General features: G+C 43.8%; 1 protein-coding gene across 1 annotated transcript; it reads left to right on the forward strand.

Annotated features, from left to right (window-relative positions):
* Window positions 1-2,939: 2,939 nt before the first annotated feature.
* LOC145356019 (serine/threonine-protein phosphatase 4 catalytic subunit-like) lies at window positions 2,940-25,864 on the forward strand. Its single transcript, XM_080208586.1, has 8 exons — window positions 2,940-3,078; window positions 7,026-7,077; window positions 8,943-8,993; window positions 9,335-9,436; window positions 13,692-13,865; window positions 15,382-15,508; window positions 20,372-20,561; window positions 22,697-25,864. The coding sequence occupies exons 1-8, from the start codon at window positions 2,981-2,983 to the stop codon at window positions 22,824-22,826; spliced, it is 924 nt and encodes a 307-aa protein (XP_080064712.1). The 5' UTR covers window positions 2,940-2,980; the 3' UTR covers window positions 22,827-25,864.
* The last annotated feature ends 1,040 nt before the right edge of the window (window positions 25,865-26,904 follow it).

Below are 26,904 nucleotides of genomic sequence, written 5' to 3' on the forward strand. Positions count from 1 at the left end.
CTTTTAGAACACCACTGGAAAGAATGAGACAACTGTTTCTTCTGGGTGTCTAGGCAGCAACTGCTTGTATTTTAAAATAAAACTGAAACCCTTTCTTGCCTGCGAGCTTAATGCCTTCTGTTAAGCACATGACTCTCTTCCTGTCAATCAACCTAATCAAAATTCTTTTCTGAAATGCTAGGGGGACTTGAGCAAAAGGTCCATTAGCTCTACAAAGTAACACATTCCTTAGCTAAAATCAGTTTTTGCCTCCATTCTTAGCATGTGCTGCGTGTTTATCGGACAATTTGACTCTTACAACAAAACATAACGTCTTAAAGCAACCCTACCTTAAAGATACAAGGTGGCACAGTATTATCACAGTAGTGCCAACTTGTATGTAACCGCATTGGGCATCTCATCAGGAAGTGTATATTCCTTAAAATCTACCTCTTTGGTCATCTATTATAATGTCTCCTTGTGTGACTTGTTGTTAAATGTTGTTACTGCTTCTGTGAAGTGCTTTGAGATGTTTGATTAAATTAAACGCTGTGTGTCAATACAACTTGTTGTAAGGCTGATTGTCTGACAAACACTGAAACAAATCAGTTTATGTAAATTGACTATGTCAAGTCCTGAGTCTAACCCTATAGTTTTCAAATTTATCCATGGCTATTTTGGTATCAGTCGTGGCACGCATCTGTTCAATTTCCTTCCTGTATGCAGTACTTTGAAATCTCTGTTAAAGATCATCCATGACGTATATGGTCCCTCATGTGTTTTAGCGAGCTATATTGTTGAACCTGGGCTGCTGTTTGAGTTTTGTCAGTCACTTTGACCGGTTAACGTTGAGTTGGAATCCCAGGCCCAGCTGCGGCAGGGATTAATAGGGATAGAGGAAAACTTGTTTAGATGAGGAAATGGCTTGAGTGTAGTTATTAGAGCTCTGCGGGACTAACCCAATGAGAGACAATGACTAGCTAGGATTGCGAAGTGGCTGTTATGCCTGGGATGATGGACATTGAAAAGCAGCAGTAAAGGGAGGGAAAGAGAGTCACTTCTCCACCTCTCAGAACAGTGAATTTGGGGATTGGTTATTACATTTCAGGAAGAGTTCTGGTCAGTTTTTGGCATTGAATTGGAGCCTGCAATAATGCTATTTTTCTGCTTTGGTAACTGTGTGATTCATTTCTTGCCATGTTTCAGTAGAAGTGAAGTTCTGAGTGTTTGGGGCTATCAATCTGGCTCTGATCCCTGCCTCCCGACGTTCAGAAGATGTCTTGGAAGTTGTGTATCTTGTTGCAGTGTGAAGTTACCACTTTCTGGGAAGAAGCCCTACCCCACAAGCCAGGTTGAATAAAGTTCTCCAACTCATCTGTTGAAAAACTAATTAAACTAAATCAAATAAACTGAGGAACAGAGTAAAAGGGGCAGCTTCTTTAAAGGAAAATGCCATCCACAAAAACAAATCAAACTAAAATGTGATTAAAGGGACTGATAAGCCAAAACAAAGTCCTCCGCATTTCAACATTTGCACAAGGATTAATGTTAATTGTAAAATTTAAGCTCAAGTATACATAGAGGGCAGTGATTTGGATGATTATTTGAGCGGATATGAAGACTAAGATCTGACGAGCAGATGATGAAAAGCTTCGATATCCTTTCTATATTTTGGCAAAACTCAATGTACTACTAAAGTCTTTGTATGTTCAGTTTCTCTGCATTTAAAACTCAGTCCTTTCAATGGTTTTGCTGACCTATGATTTTAAGATCTAAGCTGGAAAATTGTTGTGTGTCTTTCAGTGTCTTTTCTCTGTGACATTTCCTCAAACTGCATTTTCCACCCTGCTGCCCACTTACATAACCTGCCTAACCTTTGGTGGTTGGTTACATTCAGTCACAGCTTGATGTCTAGTCTGGTGTCTTGAGCAGGTTTTGCTGAATGTCCAGATCATTTGTAGCTTTACAGAATTGTCTTCTGTATCCCCCAGGATTCGCCAGTGTGAGAACCATCCATTTAACCAATTCTGTACCATTGCTGTCACTTTATCTTTGAAATTATTGAACTACAATTGTTGCACTCTGTCTCAAAAGTGAAACACTTTTATGAAATGTGTCTTGCTGTCCTTTCCTTAAAGAAATTGATTTGTCAGACATAACCTGTTCTTTGCAACTCCCTGCTGACCATCCCAAACCTTCCTTGCTAATGTTAGCCCTGGCAGTCCCTCATGATTTAATGGATTTCCTGCTATGGATGAGGTCAACTGGTTTTGAGGAGTGTCTACTGTACAATTGTATTGTACATTAGTCCTCCAATTGTTTAGTGTAGACCTGGGTGCTCTGTGGATTTTGGTGAGTGTGTTAATGTGAAAGCAATCACTTTAACTATCCATGATTACATTGTGTGCTCATTGATAGGTGCGACCTGACATATTCAGCATGGACTCCCCTGGCATTTTGTTTCCGGGGCGGCACGGTAGCACAGTGGGTTAGCACTGCTGCTTCACAGCTCCAGGATCCTGGGTTCAATTCTCAGCTCGTGTCACTGTCTGTGTGGAGTTTGCACATTCTCCTCATGTCTGTGTGGGTTTCCTCCAGGCACTCCAGTTTCCTCCCACAGTCCAAAGATGTGTGGGTTAGGTGGATTGACCATACAAAGAAATTGCCCCTTTAGTGTTAAGGATAGCAGGGTTTAGAGGGATTACTGGGTATAATATGTAGGGATATGAGGGTAGGGCCTGGGTGGAATTGTGTTTGGTATGGACTCGATGGGCTGAAGGGCCTCTTTCTGCACTGTAGGGTTCTATGATTTCTGCTGTATTGGCTTTTTATTGGGGTTTGGTACCACAGATTTGAATACTTCCATCTGGATCATTGTGTTTGTATTACAATGTATTTTTAGGGCCTGGGATTTCTTTTCACTTTTGACCAAGCTGTTTTGTGTTCTATGTTGCAGCCCGCTGTTGTGGAGAGTACTTGCCCCTCACTCCCGTTTGTCATCATGGCTGACACAAGCGACCTGGACCATCAGATAGAGCAGCTAATGCGTTGTGAACTCATCAAAGAAAGTGAGGTGAAAGTGCTGTGTGCCAAAGCCAGGTGAGGGGACTAACCAGAGTATAACCTGCTGACGGAGCGAGCTACTTGTTTCCAATTTAAACATTGGTGTTTGCGCAGCGGATGGTGTTGTATGCAGCATGTACGTGGGCAGCAATGTTTGAAACATTTCCAATGAAAATGACTGAAGTTTTTTTACGTTTTTAAATCCAGGCAATCATCCTTGCAAAGGACAACGTTCTGTGTTTAATACTGTAAAGATCTGAGTGTTAAGGGTTTCCTTTTTGTAACTCTGAGGCTTATGGTCACTTTGAATTTGGAGACCTACTCCAACATTGCCTGCTGCTGCTCTCATCAGAGGAGCATTCATCACATTAAATGAGCAGGTTCTTGAGTCTGTTCCATTGTTAAATTAGATCATGGCTGATCTGTATCTTCGTTCTGTTTATCTTCATTCTGTTTATCTGCCTTGATTCCGGAAAATCCTTGTCAATTCAACTTTGGTTGCCTCAGCAGCTTTTGGCGGGAGGGGCCCTGGTTGCTAGAGAGAGCCTCAAACATCGAGCGCAAAGTTTCTGCCCCAATCCCTAGTTTGTGCTGAGGTTGCTGATCTGGGTTTTGCCAAGTTTGCCACAATTGACCTTCTGACAGCAGTCAGTGACTCGAGCAGGAAAGTGTATGAAACTCCAGCAGAGGCAGGACTGAGATTGCCTGCCTTGTTTCCACAATAGCCTATCATCATTTTTTCTCTCCCCACAATACTCTGGCCCCATCAGCAGTGTTTGTCTTTAGCTGGAATTCAGTCAGGGGCTGAACAGTGTGCCGTGTTTTATGCACCCTCTCTTTGCCCGATTGTAAAACATGTACGCAGGTCTCTAGAATCCCATATATCTTCAAGACCTGTTTCTATAGCAACAGTTAATAAATCTCTTGGCAAAGATAATGTCTCAATGTAATTATCTTAAAAACAGAACTTCTGTTTTAGAAAGTGGAGCCTTTTAAACTTTGAAAGCAATTGATTGTGCTCCCTGCAGCTTGGCTAGTTAGAATATTAACTATCTCGGCTGATGCTTCAGCAATGCGAGTCAGATGGTGTGTGTTGAGTGACAGTTTGTCAAACTGGTGACATTTTAACTTCAAGTCGATACTTCAAACAGGGGATCTCCTGTTTTAGCTTGAATTTCACATGGTGAATGGGCTGTTAAGCTGCAGCATCGGGACCTTGCTGTTGGGTGGTGTACAGGAAGCAGGAGTGGTGTTTCTCCCAAGAATTATTTGAAAGTTATTTTTGCTACGCTGATAAAATTAACCTAAACAGTCAGGTACCAAGTTCATCCAAATGTGCCTAGAAACTTAAAGGACACAGGTGGGGAAAAAAATGAAAAGAACACACCTTCAGCCCCCATCTAAGCCATAACACTACGATTCCATCACTACAAACAGAACTTGTTCTTCAATGGGAAAGTACCATGATGTCACTTATCAAAGCTATCCAATCATGATTTGCCATCACAAGTGCAGATCTGATAAGGAGGTGAGTGGCATTTAACAACGTCATATCCACGCTGTACAAGGAGCTGATTCACCCTGCCATCTCTGCATCATACTTAATGGAGAAGAGCACTTCTTTGACACATCAGGCAAGACAGATCTTTCCTACAGCGATGCATTCCTGACTGGGTAACTGTTGACACCTCGGGAGGTTTTATGGGAGTAATGACTGGAAATGATGCCTTTCGTTGCCTGGCCATTGTTGTTTACGCTTGAGGTCACTAAAAATGGACGTATTGAATGTGGATCAGTGGATCTCCAATTCTGGCTTCCTGATGGTCTCTGATTTTAAGCATTTCACCATTGTTGGCCATTCCTTCAGGTGCCTGTGCCCAAAGCTCTGGAATGCTCCGTTGAAATCAATCTATCTCAGTTTCCTTCTTTTAAGATGCTCAAAATTTACCACTAACCAAACATTTGGCCATTTACCCGAATATCTCCTTACCTGGCTCAGGATCAGACTTTATGTAAGAATGCACCTTGGGATGTTTTAATATATTTGGCATCAATACAAGTTGTTGTTCTAACTGCTCCCTTACCTAGACAAGAGCCCAACAGTTATTCCCATTTGGAATTGCGACATGTCTCCAGGTTGTTTTATCGTGTTTGGATCTGCCATCTGCCAGAATCAAGCAGAATCCCAGATTCATAGAGAAGATAGAAACCCTGCAGTACAGAAAGAGGCCATTTGGCCCATCGAGTCTGCGTCAACCACAATCCCTCCCAAGCCCTATCCCCATATCCCTACATATTTTACTCATTAATCCCTCTAACCTACGCATCCCTATATGCTAAGGGGCAATGTTAGCATGGCCAATCAACCTAACCCACACATCTTTGGACTGTGGGAGGAAATCGGAGCACCCGGAGGAAACCCACGCGGACACTAGGAGAATATGTAAACTCTACGTAGACCATTACCCAAGCCGGGAATCGAACCCAGGTCCCTGGAGCTGTGAAGCAGCAGTGCTAACTGTGCTACCATGCCACCCCATGTCAACAGCGGCACTTCAAAAGAGCCACTGGTTTCGCTCACAGCCAATTGACACAGCTATTTTACCGGACTCCACAAATAGTCAGGTGGAAGCATTTGGCCTTCGAGTCTGAATACGGTGAGCTGCTTTCAAACAGTTTATCAAAGAAACACCCAGTACTAATGTGCTTGAACAGTGTTTTCTGAGGCGCTTTTTAAGAGGCTAGGCTATTCTGCAATACAGTGACAAGGTGAAAAGATATACATATCAGCCATGATGTGATTAAATGGTGGAACTGGCTTAGAGCTGAAACAGACAGGAGAGTGCCTGTATTTCTGGATGGTCCATTACAGGCCACTATAGAAGCAGATCTCATGTCAAAGATGTAGAAAAGCATCTGGTTATTTATTGCTGCAAAGAGAGGTAGGTACCAGCTGTCAACGGCAAAACATGCAGAAAGGAGGAGTTAGTTGTTGAGAGATGTTTTGGAAACCCTTCCTCCCTGCCATGAGATTTTCTGAGACACTTTAGCAGTAAGGTCAGAACCGATGCTTCAGATCCCACATGAACCATCCACAATTCTAGAAGGATGTTACTGACTTCCCGATGTTTAGACGTTGCTAAGACACACTGGTGCTTGTTGCAGCAGTTGGAATGAATGGCGTTGTGAGTTTAGGTGTGTGCAGGCAGGCTCAGTTCCTCCTGTTTTGGAAGGAGATTCACTAGCAACTCATCTGTATTGAAGTGGACCTCTGACTGGAGCACATTTCATTGCCCCTTGCTCCAGTCTAAAATACTGGAAATGTCACCAGCATGTGTGCCCTGGCCTTCAGAAATATTGCAGAAAACTGTTTTCAACAAAGAATGCTTTTGTTTATAAAGTACAATAAATCCTAAAGAATTGCACAGCCCATCAGTTTTGGGGAGGCAATGCATGTAATGTCATTGGCCTAGTAATCCAGAGGCTCAGGTTAACACTCTGGGGACATGGGTTCAAATCCCACCACCACTGCATTTTGGAATTTAAATTCAATTAATAAATCTGTGGTCGAAAGAAAACTAAAATCAGTTGTTGGAGAAACCCATCCAGTTCAATAATGTCCTCTAGGGAAGGGAATCTGCTGTCCTTACCTAGTGTGGCCTACATGTGACCCCAGAGCCACAGCAATGTGGTTGACTTGCAAATGCCCTCTGAAATAGCCGAGTGAGGAAGTGAGTTGAAAGGCCATTAAGGATGGGCAACGAATGCCAGACTTGTCAGTGAAACACCCACATCCCATGAAAAGCGATACTTTAAATGGTTTTCTCAATGCACTGGAATAAGGTGGGGGGCGGGGGGGGGGGCGGTGGTGGGGCTATAAATGCAGCAAAGAGGATCAGCAATATAGAGTTGTGCTTTAACAGCAGAGATAAACAGTGCAATAATATTATCACAAGAGTCAAATCTTTCTTGTTCTTAAACAGGGAGATTCTTGCTGAGGAGAGCAACGTCCAGCAGGTCGATTCCCCGGTCACTGTGAGTTCGTTTATTTAAATTTGTGCAGAATGTGTGTGCGCATTTGCTTTGCAGATGTGGAAGTTGTTTTTTCTTGAGCTCTTTTTTTTCGGAAGAGTTCACGATTTTGTTTCTTTTAGCTTGGAATTGTTTGAAATGCTGTGACCTTGTTTTGGTGAGATTGATGCCATCAGGCAAAGGGGAATCTAGCAGAGCTGGTAACTGATCGTAAGGACTTTGGAGACATCCTGAATTTTAATGGGGGTCAAAATACTTGCCCTCTATCCCCTTGCTTCAGGGACCCAAAATGAAATGAGTTAGTACATTCTTGGGCTAGTCCCTCAAATATGAATGCACTGCACAGCAGCAAGTTCACTTCTGGGTGGCACGGTGGTTAGCACCGCTGCCTTGCAGCGTCAGAGACCCGGGTTCAGTTCCAGCCATGGGTCACTGTCTGTGTGAAATCTGCATGTTCTCCCCATGGCTGCATTGGTTTTCTCCCACAGCCCAAAAGTGTGGGGGGGGTAGGTGGATTGGCCATGCTAAATTGCCCCTTAGTGTCAGGGGAACTAGTGGAATAAATGAATGCATGAGGTTATGGGGATAGGCTCTGGGTGGGATTGTGGTTGGTGCAGCCTCGATGGACTGAATGGCATCCTCCTGTACTGTAGGGATTCTATGAAATGGAAGTGAGTGCAGAGATTATTGTAATTGTGAAGAGTTTGTACTGGCTGATGTCGGTGTGCTTGGTGTTAATATTGATTCCATTCTGAGATCAAATAATCTCCCACAAAATTCATCCCTGCTCTTCTAAAAGAGCTGCTGAGTGTTCACAGTCTTGTCACTGGTCACAGCTAGAGAGAGAGACATAGACAGTAACTGTCTCTATCAGTGTAAGAGCCATCATGCTTGAATTTTTATACTGAAGAAATGTCAGTATGAGTAGAATCAAACCTAAAGATTGTAAAGCAGCGATTAAACTCCCTTGTTTCACCTTATGTTCTGCAGTGCTTCGGTTAACAGAAGTATTTTGAAACTTATTCGATTTGTATCTTTTTAATTCGAGATGACTGTATTTTGAAAGAAAATTTCCCACTAAGATTTTGGGCCCAGCGTTGGACTTCAAATGTGCTTTCTTTCACAGCTATGTACTACTATTCTGTCAGCGAGTTATAATCACATAATATTTGCACCATGTATTTCTGAAGAAGGCCAATGCATAACCAAGCCATGATGCTGTCCCAGGTTTGATTCCTGATTGTGTCATGTTAGTTTAACCTGTCTAACATCACCCCCCTGCACTGGAGGCAGTGAATCTGCTGTGGTTCTCTTGCTCAGTGCTGGGTGAGGTCAGCATCAGACTGTGATGCTCTGCAGAATCCTAGTAATGTTATGGATGACCAGCTGCAGGAGTACATAGACCAGAACCCCAGGAAGAACTCTGTCACTGTACGGACTGCAGGAATCGAGGAGGAGGTACCTCCACCTTGAGGCAAGCTAGAGATGGGCAATAAATGCTGTCCTTGTGAGCGATTCCCACATCCCAGGAACCATTTTATTTTCAAAGTGCTGGCCAGCTACTAGTAAAGTGGACACCAGGCTTGATGTGAAATGCATCCATGACTGGTTTAGGGAAGGACTTTAACTTCCCCTGATTCCGGAATAAAATTGAGTGAACCCCACCAGTTTGGGGTTCCTGCTAATCCTGACGCAGTGTTGCGTTTGAAGATCCTATTTTTATCCCCCAGGGAAACTCAACTTTTTAACAGTTCAGCCTTTAACAGTTCAGCCGTACAAATGCCTTTTTATTTTTGACAGTTGAAAATGTTTCAATTCTTCAGATTTTGTAAATGTTTAATTTCTCAGTTAGTTGTTTGTCATTGCAGGTGTGTGGTGACATCCATGGACAATTCTACGATCTCAAAGAACTGTTTAAGGTAAGTTCTATAATCAATAAAATTTACAGCAAATGATGTGATCTGCACCTGTGTTTTGCTGCGTTAAGAATACAAGAAAAGACATTGAGTCTTTCTGGGGTCCTCGTGTCTGCCTGTGTCATGTTGCCATGCTTGTCCCGGGTGTGTGTCAGAGTACTGTGGGTCTGTTCTCTGCCATACGCCAGCTCAATGGCTGTGGGAGGCTAGATAAGCTAGTGGTTGAATCTTGTCTGAATGTTCACAATTGGATGCGACAGGAATAGCAGAGTTGGGAGTGAATATCTGCGTGCGTTTTATCATCAGTTCACTGCAATTGTAACGCTTACCGTCTGCTCCCACAGGTTGGAGGAGACATTCCCGAAACCAATTATTTGTTCATGGGAGATTTTGTTGACCGAGGGTTCTACAGTGTTGAAACATTCTTGTTGCTGTTGGCACTGAAGGTGAGGTGAACTGGAAATGGAATATTTACTCTCTTTTTGAGTTGAAGGTGTTGATTTTGTTGTGCAGAATGCCATGAGTGGGGGCTATCCTCTGTTAGGCCCCATTAAATGGAGTTGGTGATGCCTGAGACTGTACATGTCTTTTCCACTAATTATCCCTGAATACTGATTTGAGAATGCCTGCAGTCCGAGTCTGGATGCTCTGTCCATCTACTGCTGCCTCTGCATTGGATGGTTTAATGCCAACTCCAGTTTGGGATTTTTATCTGTCTGTAATCACATTTTGTACAAGGACTCTTTGACCAGTGAGCTTGTGGATTTTTTAGAAAAGGCATTTCATTTGCAGGACGTTACTTTTTTTATAAATGTGCATCAGATCTCAGTGCATGTCTTGCTCCATATCACAACTACAAAGAACAACACAGCACAGGAAACAGGCCCTTTGGCCCTACGAGCCTGTGCCGCCCATTTTAACACTGTGAGTGCCTCATTCCAATCCTCCTTTAACCTACGACTTTTGTCTACATCTCAGGGACTCCACAATAAACTACATTCTGTATCAGTCACTGTTTTCCAAACGCTATCTTACCCATAATAGCCATGTCATGTACAGGATTAAATCCTTAATTTAGTATCATGCCACAATTATTTCAGTTTTAAAGTTTATTAGTGTCACAAGTAGGTTTACATCAACTCTGCATTGAAGTTATTGTGAAAATCTGCCAGTTGCCACACACTCCAGTGCCTGTTTGGGTACACTGAGGGAGAATTTAGCATGGCCAATGCACCGAACCAGCACATCTTTCAGACTGTGGGAGAAAACCAGGAAACCCACGCAGATGTGGGGAGAACAGGCAATGACCCAAGCTGGGAATCAAACCCGAGTCTCCGGTGCTGTGAGGCAGCAGTGCTAACCACTGTGCCACTGAGCTGCCTATGAAACTAAATTTGCCTTGGGGGAGATCAAATCATGTTGAAATGATGTTGTGTACACTCAGCACCTTGGGTGGATCTCACTATTCCAGTACCATACCACTTGCCACTCATCCTTCCAACATCAGAGAGGAAAATGGTTTCCTGGGCCAGCTTCAAAGAGCAGTTACAAGCTATAGATGTCAGAATTTGCAGGACAATAGTTCTTTCTCTCTTTGTAACTCCCTTGCTGGCTTGTGGGCTTAGCCATGGAATAATTGAAGGCCCCAGCTTTGATTCCCAATCGAATCTTGGGTGGTGATAGGTCGCAGTTGGTTCCAGCTCCTAGTGTTAAGTGAGTCGATTATCCAAGATTGCATTTGAGTAACCCTTTAATGCTTGTAGTGAACATTAGGTAGAATGCACCTTGCAATCTGATAGCTGGCCGACGTACTTTGCCTTGTAGCACGACAATGCAATCCAAGTCGAAGTTTGCAGGGTGACTTGGACAGGTTGCAGAGCTGGGCCGCGAGGTGGCGGATGGAGTTTAATGCGGAGAAGTGTGAGGTAATCCATTTCGGTAGGAATAACAGATGTGTTGAGTATAGGGCTAACGGGAGGACTTTGAATAGAGTGGAGGAGCAGAGGGATCTAGGTGTATGTGTACATAGATCCCTGAAAGTTGGGAATCAAGTAGATAAGGTTGTTAAGAAGGCATACGGTGTCTTGGCGTTTATTGGTAGGGGGATTGAATTTAGGAGTCGCAGCGTCATGTTGCAACTGTACACAACTCTGGTGCGGCCGCACTTGGAGTACTGTGTGCAGTTTTGGTCCCCACATTACAGGAAGGATGTGGAGGCTTTGGAGAGGGTGCAGAGGAGGTTTACCAGGATGTTGCCTGGTATGCAGGGGAGGTCCTATGAGGAGAGACTGAGGGATTTGGGGTTGTTTTCACTGGAAAGAAGGCGGCTAAGAGGGGATCTTATAGAAACATATAAGATGATTAGAGGTTTAGATAGGGTGGATGGTGATAGCCTGTTTCCTCGGATGGAGAAATCTAGCACGAGGGGGCATGGCTTTAAATTAAGGGGGGGTAGTTATAGGACGGATGTCAGGGGCAGGTTCTTTACCCAGAGGGTGGTGAGGGACTGGAATGCCCTGCCTGCTGCAGTTGTAAATGCGCCTAGTTTGGGGGCGTTTAAGAGATTGGTGGATAGGTTTATGGACGAAAAAGGAGTGGTTTAGATTAGTGGGTCAATGTTTTTTTTTGAAAATAAGACTGGTCGGCGCAACATTGTGGGCCGAAGGGCCTGTTCCGCGCTGTAATGTTCTATGTTCTATGTTCTATGTTCAAGTGGCACCTGTGAAATTCTGGATCTCCCATGAGGATTCACTGTCTTTGAGAGAAAGAGTTAGAGATGGTACTCCAAGGTAGCTCCATCTAATAGTGTAGTGACTAAGTGCAGACAAGATGATTTTAATAATGCCATTAGTAGGCCCACAGATCTACAGCAGCATTGCTGTTCCCCCCCCTCTCTTCTCACCCTATCACCCTGTTCCTTTCCCCTGTTATAATTATTGACAATAACAGTCATTATTCTCCACATTTTCCTGATGAAATACAATAAATGTTATTGAACCACGTTATCTTATAGGTAGTTTATTAGTAAGATTACCCATTCTCTGCCTCTGTTTATTTTCTTATGTTTGGATCTGTCACTTTGCACCCTGAAGGCATCCCATCCTAGAGTGCTACATGCCCACAACGAATATTAGTCACTGACCAAAAGGAGACTTAACCTGTTTAGTTAATTAATATTTAATTATCCCCAGTGGTTTTGCTTGGTGAAAATCTGAGTATTGACCATCTGTGCTGTTAGCTATGTACCCCAGCACCATTGAATTATGGAGGTGATAATCAGTCAATGCTGCTACAAGGTGTGTATAGGGTTATGTCGTTATTCAACTGTGAAGGGCATTGCAATCAGCCCAATCCAGCATAAACAGTGTTCAAATTCAGTCGGTCACAAAGAATGACCATTAGACGTGCCCCTGGAGTGCAACTTGGAGATGTGAAAGTTAGACTTTGGCAAGGAGTCAGTGCCTGCAGGGAAGGACTTTATTCTGGCGTATGCCTGGTGCTGCTCCTGACATGCCCTTCATTGAATGAAGGCTGGTCTCCTGCCTTAATGATAATCCAGATTTGAGGTAACTGGCTATGGTGCTACATGCATCTACTGCTGATGTGCCCAGTCTGATTCTGAGCTGTTAAACCTTGTTCTGTCCCACTTAACACATCAATGATTTGAGACTACATGTTGGTGGATTCAGCTGGGTCTTAGCCTTCATGAAGCCAGTGCTGGTGCATTCTACCGAACTTCTAGCAGCGCTTCCCTGAACTAGGTAAGTAGATGAGGACAAGATTGAAGAGGATGTTTACTTGTGCTGACTACCTTGCTACCTGATGGAGAAATAGTCTGGTGGTTTTGTACTACAGGACTTGGCCAGCTTGGTTAGTGATGGTACTGCTAAGTCAGCTATGGTGATAGATATTGAAGTACCCGGTCCAGGGAACACTAACATCCTTGGTTTTCCTTAGATTCTTTCAAGTGGCATTCAAAATGGATGCATGTAGGTTCATTGAGATGTTGTTAGGAGGTGTTAATCACAGGGACGTTTCCTTGCCCATGTTTGGCAGCACATTGTGAAACCTAGTTGGGTGTAGAGTCAATGTTAATTCCTACAGCTACTAGTCTAATCACCCACAACATCCTACCCTGGCTGTGTATTGTGGCCTTATGTCGGGTGGATATGTCCTGTCAATGGGACAGGCTGCACTGGGAATAGTGATAAGTAATCTAGGATGTTGGTTGATGGTTATAATTCTGAGGGTCTGTGGAGCCAGTGAGTGTGGGTCAGTTCAGCCACTTTGGGCAGCAGCCTTTGTTTAGTGGCTGAAGCCTCTCAGGACTGACTGGGCTGGGAGAAGCTTAGTCTTGGCACATTGCTAAAGTTCCACTGATTTTTTTTTTTTCTCTCTTAAACTTTGCATTACCTTGTTTTCTAAATGAGTGGCTCGCTCAGCCGATTCCGAGTAAGTTGTGCCGACCTGGTTGGGTAGGGTAAGGCAGGTGAGACCTTTCCTAAGCCCGTTTTAATGCAGTGCTTTTCACAATAACTTTCTGGTGCCTGACCAGACCTATTGCAATCTCTCAATGTGCCATTACTCAGATTTTAATCTCACAACCTTTAGGCTGTTGATCCAGCACTATAACCAGTAGTCTTTATTGTAAAAACTATTTCTTTTTGTCCCTCTTGGCTAACCTGGGTGTCTCTGTAACAGGTCCGCTATCCAGACAGAATCACATTAATCAGAGGAAACCACGAAAGCAGGCAGATTACTCAGGTTTATGGTTTTTATGATGAGTGCCTGCGTAAATATGGATCGATAACAGTGTGGAGGTACTGTACAGAGATCTTTGACTACCTCAGTCTCTCTGCTGTTGTGGATGGAAAGGTAAGCTATTACAGACAGTAAACTATATTTGGTTAGTGCGTGTACATGTCTCAGTTTGCATTTCCACAATGGGGATGACCCTCTGTCTTTAATATCTGAAGAGACTTAGCTCTTTGGATTTAATCTGTGGCAGGAAAGGATTTGAGGTGCCATCTAATCTGACCTGTGAACTAAAACAGACAGGCTTGGATAATGTATGTGTAAGCTTGGAACTGTGGACATGTACTGATATACTGAGCATCAAGGAAGTCTACAGCACACTTGCTGTCTTGTCCTTAAGAGTGGACACGGAACGTGTGCTGATTGAGAAATCAAGTACTGCTTACTTTCAGCTACATGGTCACCAAATGCCATAAGTTCTTAGCTAGGCTTTTGTTACCTCTAGATTCCAATTCTGCAATGTCCCCTCTGCCAGTTTCTCTTCTCCTAACTTCCCTTTGCCATAACCTTCAACTTAACTTGAAATTAATGCCCATCTTCGTATCATAGTCGCTGCATAGAATTGGGAATGACTATCCTACCTCCCTCAGTGCCTTCCCCTGACCTGGTCCTGCCTTTATCTCTGCTCAGCGCCTCCCCACCCCACCCCACCCCGACCTGGTCCTGTCTCTGCTCAGTGCCTAGCCTGGTGTCCTGTCCTGTACCTTTCAGTTTCCTCTGGCCATGGCCATTTAGAGATCTGTCCTTTTCCTGACTCGGCCTCACTCTCTCTAACTTCCATCCGTCTTTTATCTCCATTTCCTTGATTTTGTTTCTTCAATGTTCCCCCAACAAACGTAACTGCTGCTGTATTTCTGCATTGGAATGAGATTGAAGCTTCCAATAAATTTCAGAATCCTTGCTGCACTTTGCTAATATCTCAGTGAGAAAAATGGGTCAGAGAATTGGTAGAATGGACCCCGGGTTGTCCCATTGTCACAAAGGCTGTACCTCAGTGATGAGAAACCTGAGGCCCGGGGGTCACATGCGGCATACCTGGGTTCTGAGTGCGACCCACGAGACGTTTTGTTGACTGTTGCCCATGCGCAGTGTTGCCTCATTCCACTGGTTTCCATCTGTATAGCTTTTTGCTACTGGTGTGATTGAAGTTGTATCCATGTAAAGCAAGGATAAGCAGTGAGTGTGTGCTGATTGCTCACAACGTTGATTGTAAGAGCAGTGTGCTCCCTCTGTGTCCAAAGTGTAAATATTTCTTCTGTTTTACCATTTGAAGTTGATGGCAGTTCTAATAATATTTGAATGTTTGAGCATTTTCTATAACACATTATGAAATATCCAGCAGGTATTAAATGTATTTAATTCTATTAGTGGGGTCATGGTTAATGAAGAAGCCCAATTTCAATCATGTGGCTCACCTGCGATGAAGGAGGAACACTCATTGAACACTCACTGGCCTAGGCTGTCCATCACTGCTCCGTGCACGTGTGTTTGGCTTGGCTTGCTGAAGTACATCAACTTTCACCAAATTTTTGCTTTTATTTAAAAAGACTTTTCTTTCTTGTCCTCCCTCTTATAGATTTTCTGTGTTCATGGTGGCCTCTCTCCATCGATCCAGACCCTGGATCAGATCAGAACAATAGACAGGAAGCAGGAGGTGCCCCACGATGGCCCAATGTGTGACCTCCTGTGGTCCGACCCAGAAGGTAAGTCCTGGAAGAAAAAAAATCATTTTGGATAAAGCCAGTTTTACCACTAACTCCTGCAGAGTGCTGCCTATTGGTCAGTTACAGACCAAACGGTCACTTATTTGAGTCCAGATGAGCTATTCACCACAGAGAGCATCACAGGCCTCTCTGGTTCAGTGTGCTCCTGAGGACCTTTTCCTCTTCAAGCAGCAATGTGAACTGATTTTAATCAATGGAATCCCAACACCCTTTATAGTTATTTGGAGAGTTTTATAGTTATTTGGAGAGTAATGAGTTGATTGGAGATAGTCAGCATGGTTTTGTGGCGGGTAGGTCGTGCCTTACTAACCTTATTGAGTTTTTTGAGAAAGTGACCAAAGAGGTGGATGGGGGTAAGGCAGTGGACGTGGTGTATATGGATTTTAGTAAGGCGTTTGATAAGGTTCACCATGGTAGGCTTCTGCACAAAATGCAGATGTATGGGATTGGGGTTGATCTAGGGAACTGGATTAGGAATTGGCTAGCGGATAGGAGACAGAGGGTAGTGGTTGACGGTAAATATTCATCATGGAGTTCGGTCACAAGTGGTGTGCCTCAGGGATCTGTGTTGGGGCCACTGCTGTTTGTGATTTTTATTAATGATCTGGATGAGGGTATAGTTGGGTGGATCAGTAAATTTGCTGATGACACCAAAGTCGGAGGTGTGGTAGATTGTGAGGAAGGGTGTCATAGTTTGCAGGAAGACTTAGACAGGTTGCAGAGCTGGGCCGAGAGGTGGCGGATGGAGTTTAATGCAGAGAAATGTGAGGTAATTCTCTTTGGTAGGAATAACAGATGTGTTGAGTATAGGGCTAACGGGAAGACTTTGAATAGTGTGGAGGAGCAGAGGGATCTAGGTGTATGTGTACATAGATCCCTGAAAGTTGGGAATCAAGTAGATAGGGTTGTTAAGAAGGCATACAGTGTCTTGGCGTTTATTGGTAGGGGGATTGAATTTAAGAGTCGTAGCGTTATGTTGCAACTGTACACAACTCTGGTGCGGCCGCACTTGGAGTATTGTGTGCAGTTCTGGTCCCCACATTACAGGAAGGATGTGGAGGCTTTGGAGAGGGTGCAGAGGAGGTTTACCAGGATGTTGCCTGGTATGGAGGGGAGGTCCTATGAGGAGAGGCTGAGGGATTTGGGGTTGTTTTCGCTGGAAAGAAGGCGGCTAAGAGGGGATCTTATTGAAACATATAAGATGATTAGAGGTTTAGATAGGGTGGATAGTGATAGCCTTTTTCCTCTGATGGAAAAATCTAGCACGAGGGGGCATGGCTTTAAACTAAGGGGGGGTAGTTATAGGACAGATGTCAGGGGTAGGTTCTTTACCCAGAGGGTGGTGAGGGATTGGAATGCCCTGCCTGCTGCAGTTGTAAATGCGCCTAGTTTGGGGGCGTTTAAGAGGTCTGTGGACAGGTTTATGGACGAAAAGGGATTGGTTTAGGTTAGTGGGTCATTGTTGTTTTTTTTTAACTGGTCGGCGCAACATCGTGGGCCGAAGGGCCTGTTCTGCGCTGTAATGTTCTATGTTCTATGTTCTAAAACCAGCCTTGCTTTCCAGTCTTACCCAAAGTGAGTTTAGACAACTTGGCAGTAATCTGCAGCCTCATAATCTCTCTGATTTATAATTACCCTGCCCCATTGAAGTGTCAGCAGGAGTGATAATTGCATCTGATGAGTTAGTGAAGAACAGGGAAAACCTTTTGCTGCATCTAGTTTGTCTTTTGAGTGTGATTTGAATCACCCCTACAATAGGGGTGATTCAAATCTGGCTGTTTTTTAAACAATTCCAAGGGGGAGGCTTCTTTTATCTTTGTTGCTGGGAGTTTATTCCATACACCGATCACACTGTGTAAGAACCAGTTCCTGCTGTCTACCTGAAATATATCTTCAGTCAGTGCTTGCCTTGGCCCACACTTGCGAGTTAAATAATATCCCAGATTTAGCTTTCCCTCTTTCTTATCAACACTCAGCCACTGTGAGGTTGTCTCCCTGAAAACTCCACAATATCCAACCCCCATCTTTCCACATTTCTCTCGTTGTCATGCAGGACCATGAGAAATATACAACTTTATTGGAGGCCATCTGGCCCATAGTTTCTATGCTGGCTGTTTGCCTGAGCAATCCAAAGGTAATCCACTTCCCCTCTTTCGCTCTATAACCATGTATATTTTGTTTGTTTCGTGGACTTACCCCATTTTCCCTGAAAAGGTGCAATGGCCTTGGCTCCAGGAACGGGTTGAAGCTGATTATTTCACATCCAGCAACCCGCTGCTTTAAGAAAATTCTCTGCAGCCCCCATGTTCTTCATGTCAGTTTTAAATTGATAATTCTTTATTGCTGACTCCCAACAAGAAGGAATAGACTTTCCCTGAGGTATCGCTGAAAAACACTATCATCAGAATATTCACAAGAATACTAAATATAAAAGGAACAACAATTTATACTTCATGAGAAGAGAGTGCTGATTGCTTGGCATGTGGACTCTGATAGAGATATTGCCATAAGGAATGCACCGGTTAACTGATGTTTGACAGTTAACTACCAAGCTTTGCTTAAATTCAAACCAGGTAGATTGACTCTGGTCAAGGCATTGCCCTGGGGAATGAACCAGAGACCTACTTTCATTTCAGCCAGGCACAATGTGTGTACATGTCCTTTCTGCCCACAAAGAACAGGGCTCTGTGTGTGTTAATATCTTCAAGCATGCTCAAATGTGCCACACTGCAAGCCTAACTGATAAATTGGTTGTCAGTGGATGTTTTGGTGACTGCAAGATGAAAAGCTTTGACGTATCTTTTTGGAAAAATATTTGCTAGACAAGATTGTTTAGCAAGCGTTGTCAAGTCGTCATATCCCATCTAATGTTGGACGTTACTTTTCTCCATAGCAATGCTTCTACCAATCCGAATCCATTTGCCAACCAATCAGCACTCTCTTCTCGTGAAGTATAAATTGTTGTTGCCTTTATATTTGGTATTCTTGTGAATGTTCTGATGAGTGCACAGTGAAATGCTTTGACCATTTCTTTTTCAGTGATACTCTACTTCTGTATATCTTTCCCTCTGTTAAACATAATCCTTCTGTGACACTCTGTTCAATGGAAATAATCTCAACATCTCAAATATTTCTCCTTGTTACTATATACTCCCACTCCTGACATCGTGCTCTGTCTATACTGTAGACTTAGCCTGAATTTAATATCCTCTCTAAAATGGGGAATTCAAAGCATAACTGGTCTTCAAACTAATTGTGTCAAAACCAAAGTTTTGTCTAAAATTCATAATTATCCTTTACTCCTGTACTCTTAATTAAAATCATGTTCTCTTAACCTTCCTTTCATGACTTTATCTACCTATCTTTGCACTTTCATTACATTATGTATTTGAACTCTAAGGTCTCTAGTATCTTCCCCTCTAGTGTGTAGTTTTTTTTTTCCACTGATCTCCCTATTTGTCTGAATTTAATCTGTCAAATCTAATTACAACCTGAACGATAACATGCACCAAGTGAAAATAAGGGATGTATTTTTGAGGCCACTGCCTATTAATTTGTTACCAGCTTCTCATCCTACTCATCCCATGGTAACTAACAATTCCTAGTAATTTCCAAGGGCACTTTCTTGCCCCTCCTGGGATGAGGGTGTGTCCCAGGTGGGTGTGAGATGAATGCCGGATCTCTGAATCCCACTCTATATCTGGTGAGCATGCTATGAATCAGCAGTGTGTGGTGACTCATTCTGCGGTTTTCTATGTTCCTTTCTTCACCTCACGCATTGCCAGCACCTGATGAACTCTTTGAAGATCATTTAGAATTCTTTAAATCATTTAAAGATTTAAATTTAAAGAGGAGCTGGCTACCTCTTTTTGGCAGAGTCCGAAATGATCATTTAACATTTGGGACACTTTTCTCTGGCGCATAGGAGGCTGAGGGGTGATCTTTTAGAGAGGTCTGTAAAGTAATGAGGGACATAAATCAGCTAGATATTCAATATCTTTTCCCAAAGGTAGGGGAGTCTAAAACTAGAGGACATAGGTTTAAGATGAGAGGGGAGAGATAGAAAAGGGTCCAGAGGGGCAATTTTTTCACACAGAGGGTAATGAGTATCTGGAACAAGCTGCCAGAGGCAGTAGTAGAGGCAGGTACAATTTTGCCTTTTAAAAGGCATTTAGATAGTTACTTGTGTAGGATGGGTATAGAGAGATATGGGCCAAATGCAGGCAATTGGGATTAGCTTATGGGCTTTAAAAAAAAAGGCAACATGGACAAGTTGGGGCAACGGGCCTGTTTCCGTGCTGTAAAGCTCTATGACTCTGAGCTTGTTTGCAGCTCCCTTTCTAATCTGCAAGCTTTGTGTCTTATAGTAATGTCAGGTGGGCTGATACAGGGAATGGAAGCCTCAGTACTGCTCTATTATTATCTTGATATTGCCTAGAACTTACAGCACAGGAACCTAATCTCCAAAGCTTCCTCCCATCCCATTTGTGTCTCGCTATCAACGTAGCCTTCTATTCCTTTCTCCCTTGTGTATTTATCCAGTTTCCTCCTGAATGCATCCAGGCTATTCATCTTGATTATTTCCTGTGGGAGTGAACTTCACATCCTCACCACTCTGGCTCCTGAATTTCCTACTTGATTTATTAGTGACTGTCTTATATAGATGACCCAAAGTTATTCACAGACCCACGAGGAAACTGAAATGGGCTGGCCTTCAGTCTTTGTATGGTATTGGGAGGGTCATTCCCACTGTTGGAATGTTATTGTCCCTGAACAGCAGTGTGCCTAACGTTGCTTTGTACAGAATCCTGAGGCTGACGGTCAATTTTGGACTCTTTGCAGATACCACTGGTTGGGGAATCAGCCCCCGGGGAGCTGGCTACCTCTTTGGCAGTGATGTTGTTGCCCACTTCAATGCCGCCAATAGCATAGACCTGATTTGTCGTGCCCACCAGCTAGTGATGGAAGGATACAAGTGGCACTTCAATGAAACTGTTCTAACCGTGTGGTCAGCACCCAACTACTGCTACAGGTAAGAAGTGAATAAATATAGAACTAGGGTGATGAAAAATCTCTGATTTCCAGTCCTTCAGTATACTATGGTTCAATAAGTGCTGGGTGCCCACTGGAAGGACGTTGAACCACCTCCAGTGGTTATTATAATGAGGTTACCCGACGATCAAACAGGGTGCACACATTCACAGCCAGGGTTATGGGAGAGCAGTCAGGAGTGGAAGTACTGTGGGAGGAAATTGGAGCACCAGGAGGAAACCCACACAGACATGGGGAGAATGTGCAAACTCCAGACAGAAAGTCAGCCAGGGCCAGGATTAAACTTGGGTCCCTGACGCTGTGAAGCAGCAGTGCTAACCACTGTCACCATGTTGCCCAACTTTATCAAATGCCTTCTGGAAGTCCATATAGATGGTGCAGTAGCCATAGCAAATTCTCCCTCAATGTATCCAAACAGGTGCTGGAATGTGGCAACTAGGGGATTTTTGCAGTAACTTCAATACAGTGTTAATGTAAGCCTACTTGTGACACTAATAAGTAAACTTTAGACTTAAAATAACATCCATTCTCATTCCCCAGTGGACTACTTGAATAACATGAAAAAATTCATTCAGACTTGTCAGATATAACCAAGTTTTTACGAATCCACACAGGCTCTCTCTGATCAGCTGAAAATTTTCAAGGTGATCCTTCATTGTAGACTCTAGTAATTTTCTGATAACAGGTGTTAGATTTGCTGCTCTGTAATTCCCTGATTTTCTTCCCTGGTCTGTCTTAAATAGCAGAATGAGTTGCACAATTTTCCAACTAAAATAGGTTCCCAAATAGAGAGAACTTTGGAGGTTTATAGTTAGAACGTTGGCAGTGTTTTCATGTAATTTCTTTAAACCTGGGATGGAAAAATCTGGTCTTGGAGAGTTCGTAGAATCCCTTCAGTACAAGGGAAGGCCATTTGGCTCATCGAATTTGTACCGACCACAAACCCACCCAGGCCATATTCCCGTAACCCTGCACGTCAACCCTGCTAATCCCCTGACACTAGGATCAATTTTCCATGGCCAATCAACCTAACCTGCACATCTTGGGACTGTGGGAGGAAACCCATGCAGACATGGAGACAAAGTGCAGACTCCACACAATGACCCGAGGCTGGAATTGAACCCGGGTCCCAGGTGCCGTGAGGCAGCAGTGCCAACACCGTGCTGCCCTGTTTGTTAGCCTTTAGCAAAATAATAATGGCAAAAAAATTAAACTAATGTAAATGTTGGTGAGTCCCTGTCATTGATTCAATAAATAGTTTTCTTGGGATTTCTGACATGATGACCTCTTATTGTGAATACTGGTGCAAAGTGATATTCCACATTGGCAATAGCATGTATCAGTTTACACAGAGCCACTTTGATACGGAATGCCCTCGCTTCCTTGCATAATTATAAAAAATTTTATGTCCCTTGCAAATTGCTTTTCACTGTCTTCTATAGCTCGAAACATAAAACCCTACAGTGCAGAAAGAGGCCCTTCAGCCCATCGAGTGTGCACCAACCACAATCCCACCCAGGCCCTACCCCCATATTCCTACATATTATACCCACTAATCCCTCTAACCTACGCATCTCAGGACACTAAGGGGCAATTTTAGCATGGCCAATCAACCTAACCCGCACATCTTTGGACCGTGGGAGGAAACCGGTGCACCCGGAGGAAACCCACGCAGACACGAGGAGAATGTGCAAACTCCACACAGACAGTGACCTGAGCTGGGAATCGAACCCAGGACCCTGGAGCTGTGAAGCAGCAGTGTGAACCCACTGTGCTAATGATGTTTTGCCACGTGTGACTGTCCTCTTCCATTCCTCTGGATCTGTGCTATGTTTCTGTGAACCTTAGTTTTATGTTGTCGCTTGCTTCGAACCAGCCGTATATTTTTTTGGACAGGTCAGACTCTTGCCCCTTAAGGGAGTAATCTAGTTTCTTGTTACCTTAAATTGAAACCTGGGACGGAAGATATGGAGTTTTTATTGAAGTCACTTGCTGTAAAACCCCAAAGTATATACAATCAGCTAACTCGGGTGCTAATGCTAGACATTCTCTTGTTGTATTTACCCAGGCCCTTCTGTTCTGTGTCTGATTTAATTGTACCTTGTATTTATCCAGGTGTGGGAATGTTGCTGCGATACTTGAACTGGACGAACATTTGGAGAAGGAATTTACTATTTTTGAGGCGGCCCCTCAGGAATCCCGAGGGGTGTCGGCCAAAAAGACAGTCGCTGACTACTTCCTCTGAAGGAGAATCATCCTCGGCCTGAAACCCTGATATAAACACTGAGCCTGCCGAAGATTTCTGTTTTGGAGGGAGGGAGGGCAATAGTGTACAGTATTTGCAACTGACCATACATTCCTGAAGACACAAGACTAGGCAATCTAACTGGGAAGGAGTAGTTCTTACCCAGTGCCATCCCCATTGTGGACAATAGAGTGAGCTCTCGCATTCTGGGCTTTTCTTTCTAATCTCTGAGCGATGTATTTTTTTTTTAAAAAGTGTGTGTGCCTCTTCGAGCTGACAGTGGTGCTGGAGAAATAATTTGCCTGACAGTGACGGGTGGTTACACTCAGGCTAAAACAGAATTGGCACTTTTTTTTGTTCAAAATCATTTTTTTAAAAGAATTTTTAAATTAGTCACTATGAAAATTCCTTAGTTTGGTGTGATCCTTGGATCCTATCTTCCCCAGACGCACTTTGCGAGTGTACTGGTAACTGAGTTTACACTGAGAGCTAACTTTTAAACAATGGCAGCAGTAAATTTTTGTTCACAAGAACCTTTTCTGAGCTAGTCTGAACTGGCAGTGTTGCCTCAGTCTTGACGTGCTGCACCTTGTTTTATGATTCTGTTTGATTGCAGTGTAATGTGAGAAAAGTTTAGGTTTTATGCTGAGCTGTTTGGGGCCAGACAGGCAGGACACCTGGCTGTGGAACCTGTTACTGCAGTTTGACCAATTCTCTCTTCTCAATTCCTCCTGGATTGAGGGCACTTCACCCTCTGTGGCCTGGAGCTCTCCAAGTTGTGGGCAAGGCACCACAAACCTATGGCAGATAGTCTGACCACAACTGGACCCAGTTGTTTGCTGCAATCTGTCTGGGGAAGTCGGGCAGTCAGATGTGTATTTAAACCTGCCACTTCCAGATTGTTGCCTTTGACTGGCTGATCCTGTCAAATAGGAGGTTTTCATGCAGAAACCCGGGGTGCCGGTTATGTTGGTGCAAGTTTCACAAGGATGCAGCTATGCTTCTGCAGAGGAACAGCCTGCTGCTGCTCACTGTGCAAGAGGTGAGGCTCTCCAGGCAACATCTTAGTGGGCTCAGTGCCCAATTCAGTGGAGCAGTCAGTAGTGCAGGAAGGAGGGCAGAGAGGGCTGTATATGAGGAAGTCAGCCTGACTGATGCTGCTCTCCCAAAGGGGAAGCTACTGATGCCAGCAAGCCTGTGTAGGTGCTGGGTAACAGCCAAGAGGTCCCTGCGGTGTGGCATTGCTGCTATTTCTCCAGGTATAACTGACACTCTCCTCCTCCTCCTCCATTCCCACATCTCTTCTACAGCAAATCCCACTTCCTAATCTGAAACTGCGGGAGTGGAAAAGAAGCTTCCCAGATTTAACCCTTTAGCTCCAATCTAATTCCGATTTATATCCAGTCGATTAGAGGCCCCGTTAAAGATGTGTTTGTACTCGCCGTTACTGCTCCTTACGGAAACTCTGCTAATGGTGCCAATGCTGAGGATGAGCTTGTGCAATGGGGACCCTCCACCCCTTACCCCGTGGAGTATCATCAACACCAGCTGTTTGTTACTGATGAAGGGTGAATGCAGACAAGGATTAAAATGATTCTGTAGCGTTTCCCAGCTTTGAATACTTGCGGTGTCTCCATCCTGCGTGCCCCTAATCTCTCTCTGATAACTGGCCAGCAAGTGACTTACCACGTCAGAAAGCAAAGACAGGAGGCTGCGTTACGGCCAGTGAGACTGACCAAGCTACCACCTTGTGGAGTGTCTGATCTCAAGCTCAGATCAGCATAAAACAGACTGGAACTTTGATACGACTTCTCCACCTCTCTCTCTCCCTCTCCCTCTCTCTCTCTCTCCCCCTTTCTGCCTCTGCCCCTCGCTGTCTCAGTGATTTACCCACTGACACACTGACTTCCTTTTCATTTTAGTTCTGGTTGAAATGTTAGCCCCTGTCCCCTGGATTTTTAAAGGATTAACTTTTTTTTTGTTGGTATTTTAAAACCTGGGGATTCTGTTGAATGTGACAAAACTAAGTAAAAACTCCCCACTGTCTGACAGCTGATCTTGTCACTGGGAGAATCCCTCAGTCCACTTGCTGTGACTCAGAGAAAGAGCAGTTTAGAGCAGGGCCAGGAGGAGGCAGTGTGGCTCCCAGTGCTGAGGGTGCTGAACGTGCAGTGTGTGCCACCTTCTCAGTTTGCAGTCAGTGGAGCAAGGTTCTCTTGTTCAGATGGTAGCCTGGGAATTGCCATTGGCTCTAGTGCCCTGCCACAGTCAAAGAATTGGCTGAGGTTCCTGCTTCTGATCACCATCCAGTGAGAGTGGGTGTGCATGCTGGATACCATCAAGCTGACTGGGATGTCCAGCCAAATAACTGAACAAACAACAGGTGAATGATGAGGCTTGGGACTAGTTTGGTGAGGCTTGGGACTGATTTGGGGCAGGGTGTGTTTTGTGTTGGGCCTAGCCAATGAAAACCATTCAAGGCTGCGGAGGAAATCCATCCCATAATACACTCCCTACTTGTCATTGCAGTTCCTCCTGCACTGTGACCAGGCAGACCAAAGGTGCTAGTGTAAGCTGTGTCGGTGCTGACATTTTATCTCTGTGAATGTCTGATCCCCCTCTCTGCCGGGTTAAAAGCTGCCCGGTTGCAGAGAACCTTCCGTACTTTCGCCAACCTGAAGCTGAATTCATGATGTTCCTGATGGAGTCACAAGCTAAAAATTTTCCAGGAGTTGCCAAATTTTTAGTTTTTTAATCCATTGAAACTTTTTTGCATAAATGAGCAGTTTTTCCAATGGGGAAAATGCTGTTATTTTTGTAATAACTTGTTTTCTCTTTCTAAGTGTTTCTGTAGAGTAATACTTGACTTCTATTGAACATGCTGGATGTCTGTACTATATAGAGGCAGAACCCTGACGAATACAGGATTAGTATTTGGTCAGACCTGTTGAGCCACTAGAAGTTGCTGGATAAGGATTTGTTAAATCCACCTGTGATTTAGCAGAATTGTTTTAAATAAAGTTTTAATATTGACAGTCTGTTCCAAATTTTTGTCAAGTCATTGGTTTTGCAGCAGTCTTACACTGGCCCTGACTTTCCAGATATCTCGACGAAGCAGGGTTACTGGATTTATTTATATATTAAGAAGTCTCTCAACACCAGGTTAAAGTCCAACTGGTTTATTTGGTAGCAAACGCCACTAGCTTTCAGAGCGCTGTTCCTTCATCAAGAGGTTGGGAGTTCTGTTCACAAACAGGGTATATAAAGATACAAACTCAATTTACAAAATAATGATTGAAATGCTATGTAAATTTATTTACATGTAGCGTTTAATTTTTACCAATATTGAGTCTTTCACAAGCTTTGTACAATGCAGTGAATGATTCTTGGAGTGTTGTCCTTGTAGGAAAAAGGCAGCAACATTTTGATTGGTTGACCTACTTTAGCCATGTTGATTGACAGGTAATTATTGGCCAAGGTACACAGGGTGGCACAGTGCTGCCTGAGAGCCAGGCTCAATTCCTGACTGGGGTTTGCATGGTCTCTGTGTCTGTATGGGTTTTCACCAGATGCTCTGGTTTCCTCTCACAGTCCCAGATATACAGGTTAGGTTGATTGGCCATGTTAAATTGCCCTCTTGGTTTCCTATGGTAAATGCATGGGGTTATGGGGATAGGGTGGAGGGTGGACCTGGGTAGGATGCTCTTGAGTGTTGGTGTAGGCTCGTTGGGCCAAATAGCTTCCCTCTGCACTGTAGGGATTCTGTGGAGTTCCCTTGTTCCTTGACCAGTCATATGGGATCTTTTACATCCATGTGTGAGGACGTTTGGGAAACCGTATGTGTGACAGGGCACAGCTCTTGCGCTTGCTACAGTGGGTTGTTAACCCGGATTGTGTACTGGAATTCCCAACTTCCTGACTGACGAGACTCGATCTAAGTTAATAAAATTTATTGTATTGTCTCAAATCACCTTTTTAAATTTAAAATATGGTGACTAGGCTGAAAGCAGCAGCCAGTTTTTGTGTTTGGGGTATTGATTTGGGGGGGGGAATGTTGTCCCAGACTGATCAGTTTATA

This window comes from Carcharhinus amblyrhynchos, chromosome 20, assembly GCF_965287045.1.
Source record: "Carcharhinus amblyrhynchos chromosome 20, sCarAmb.v2.hapA, whole genome shotgun sequence".
In the NCBI taxonomy this organism is placed as follows: Eukaryota; Metazoa; Chordata; class Chondrichthyes; order Carcharhiniformes; family Carcharhinidae; genus Carcharhinus; species Carcharhinus amblyrhynchos.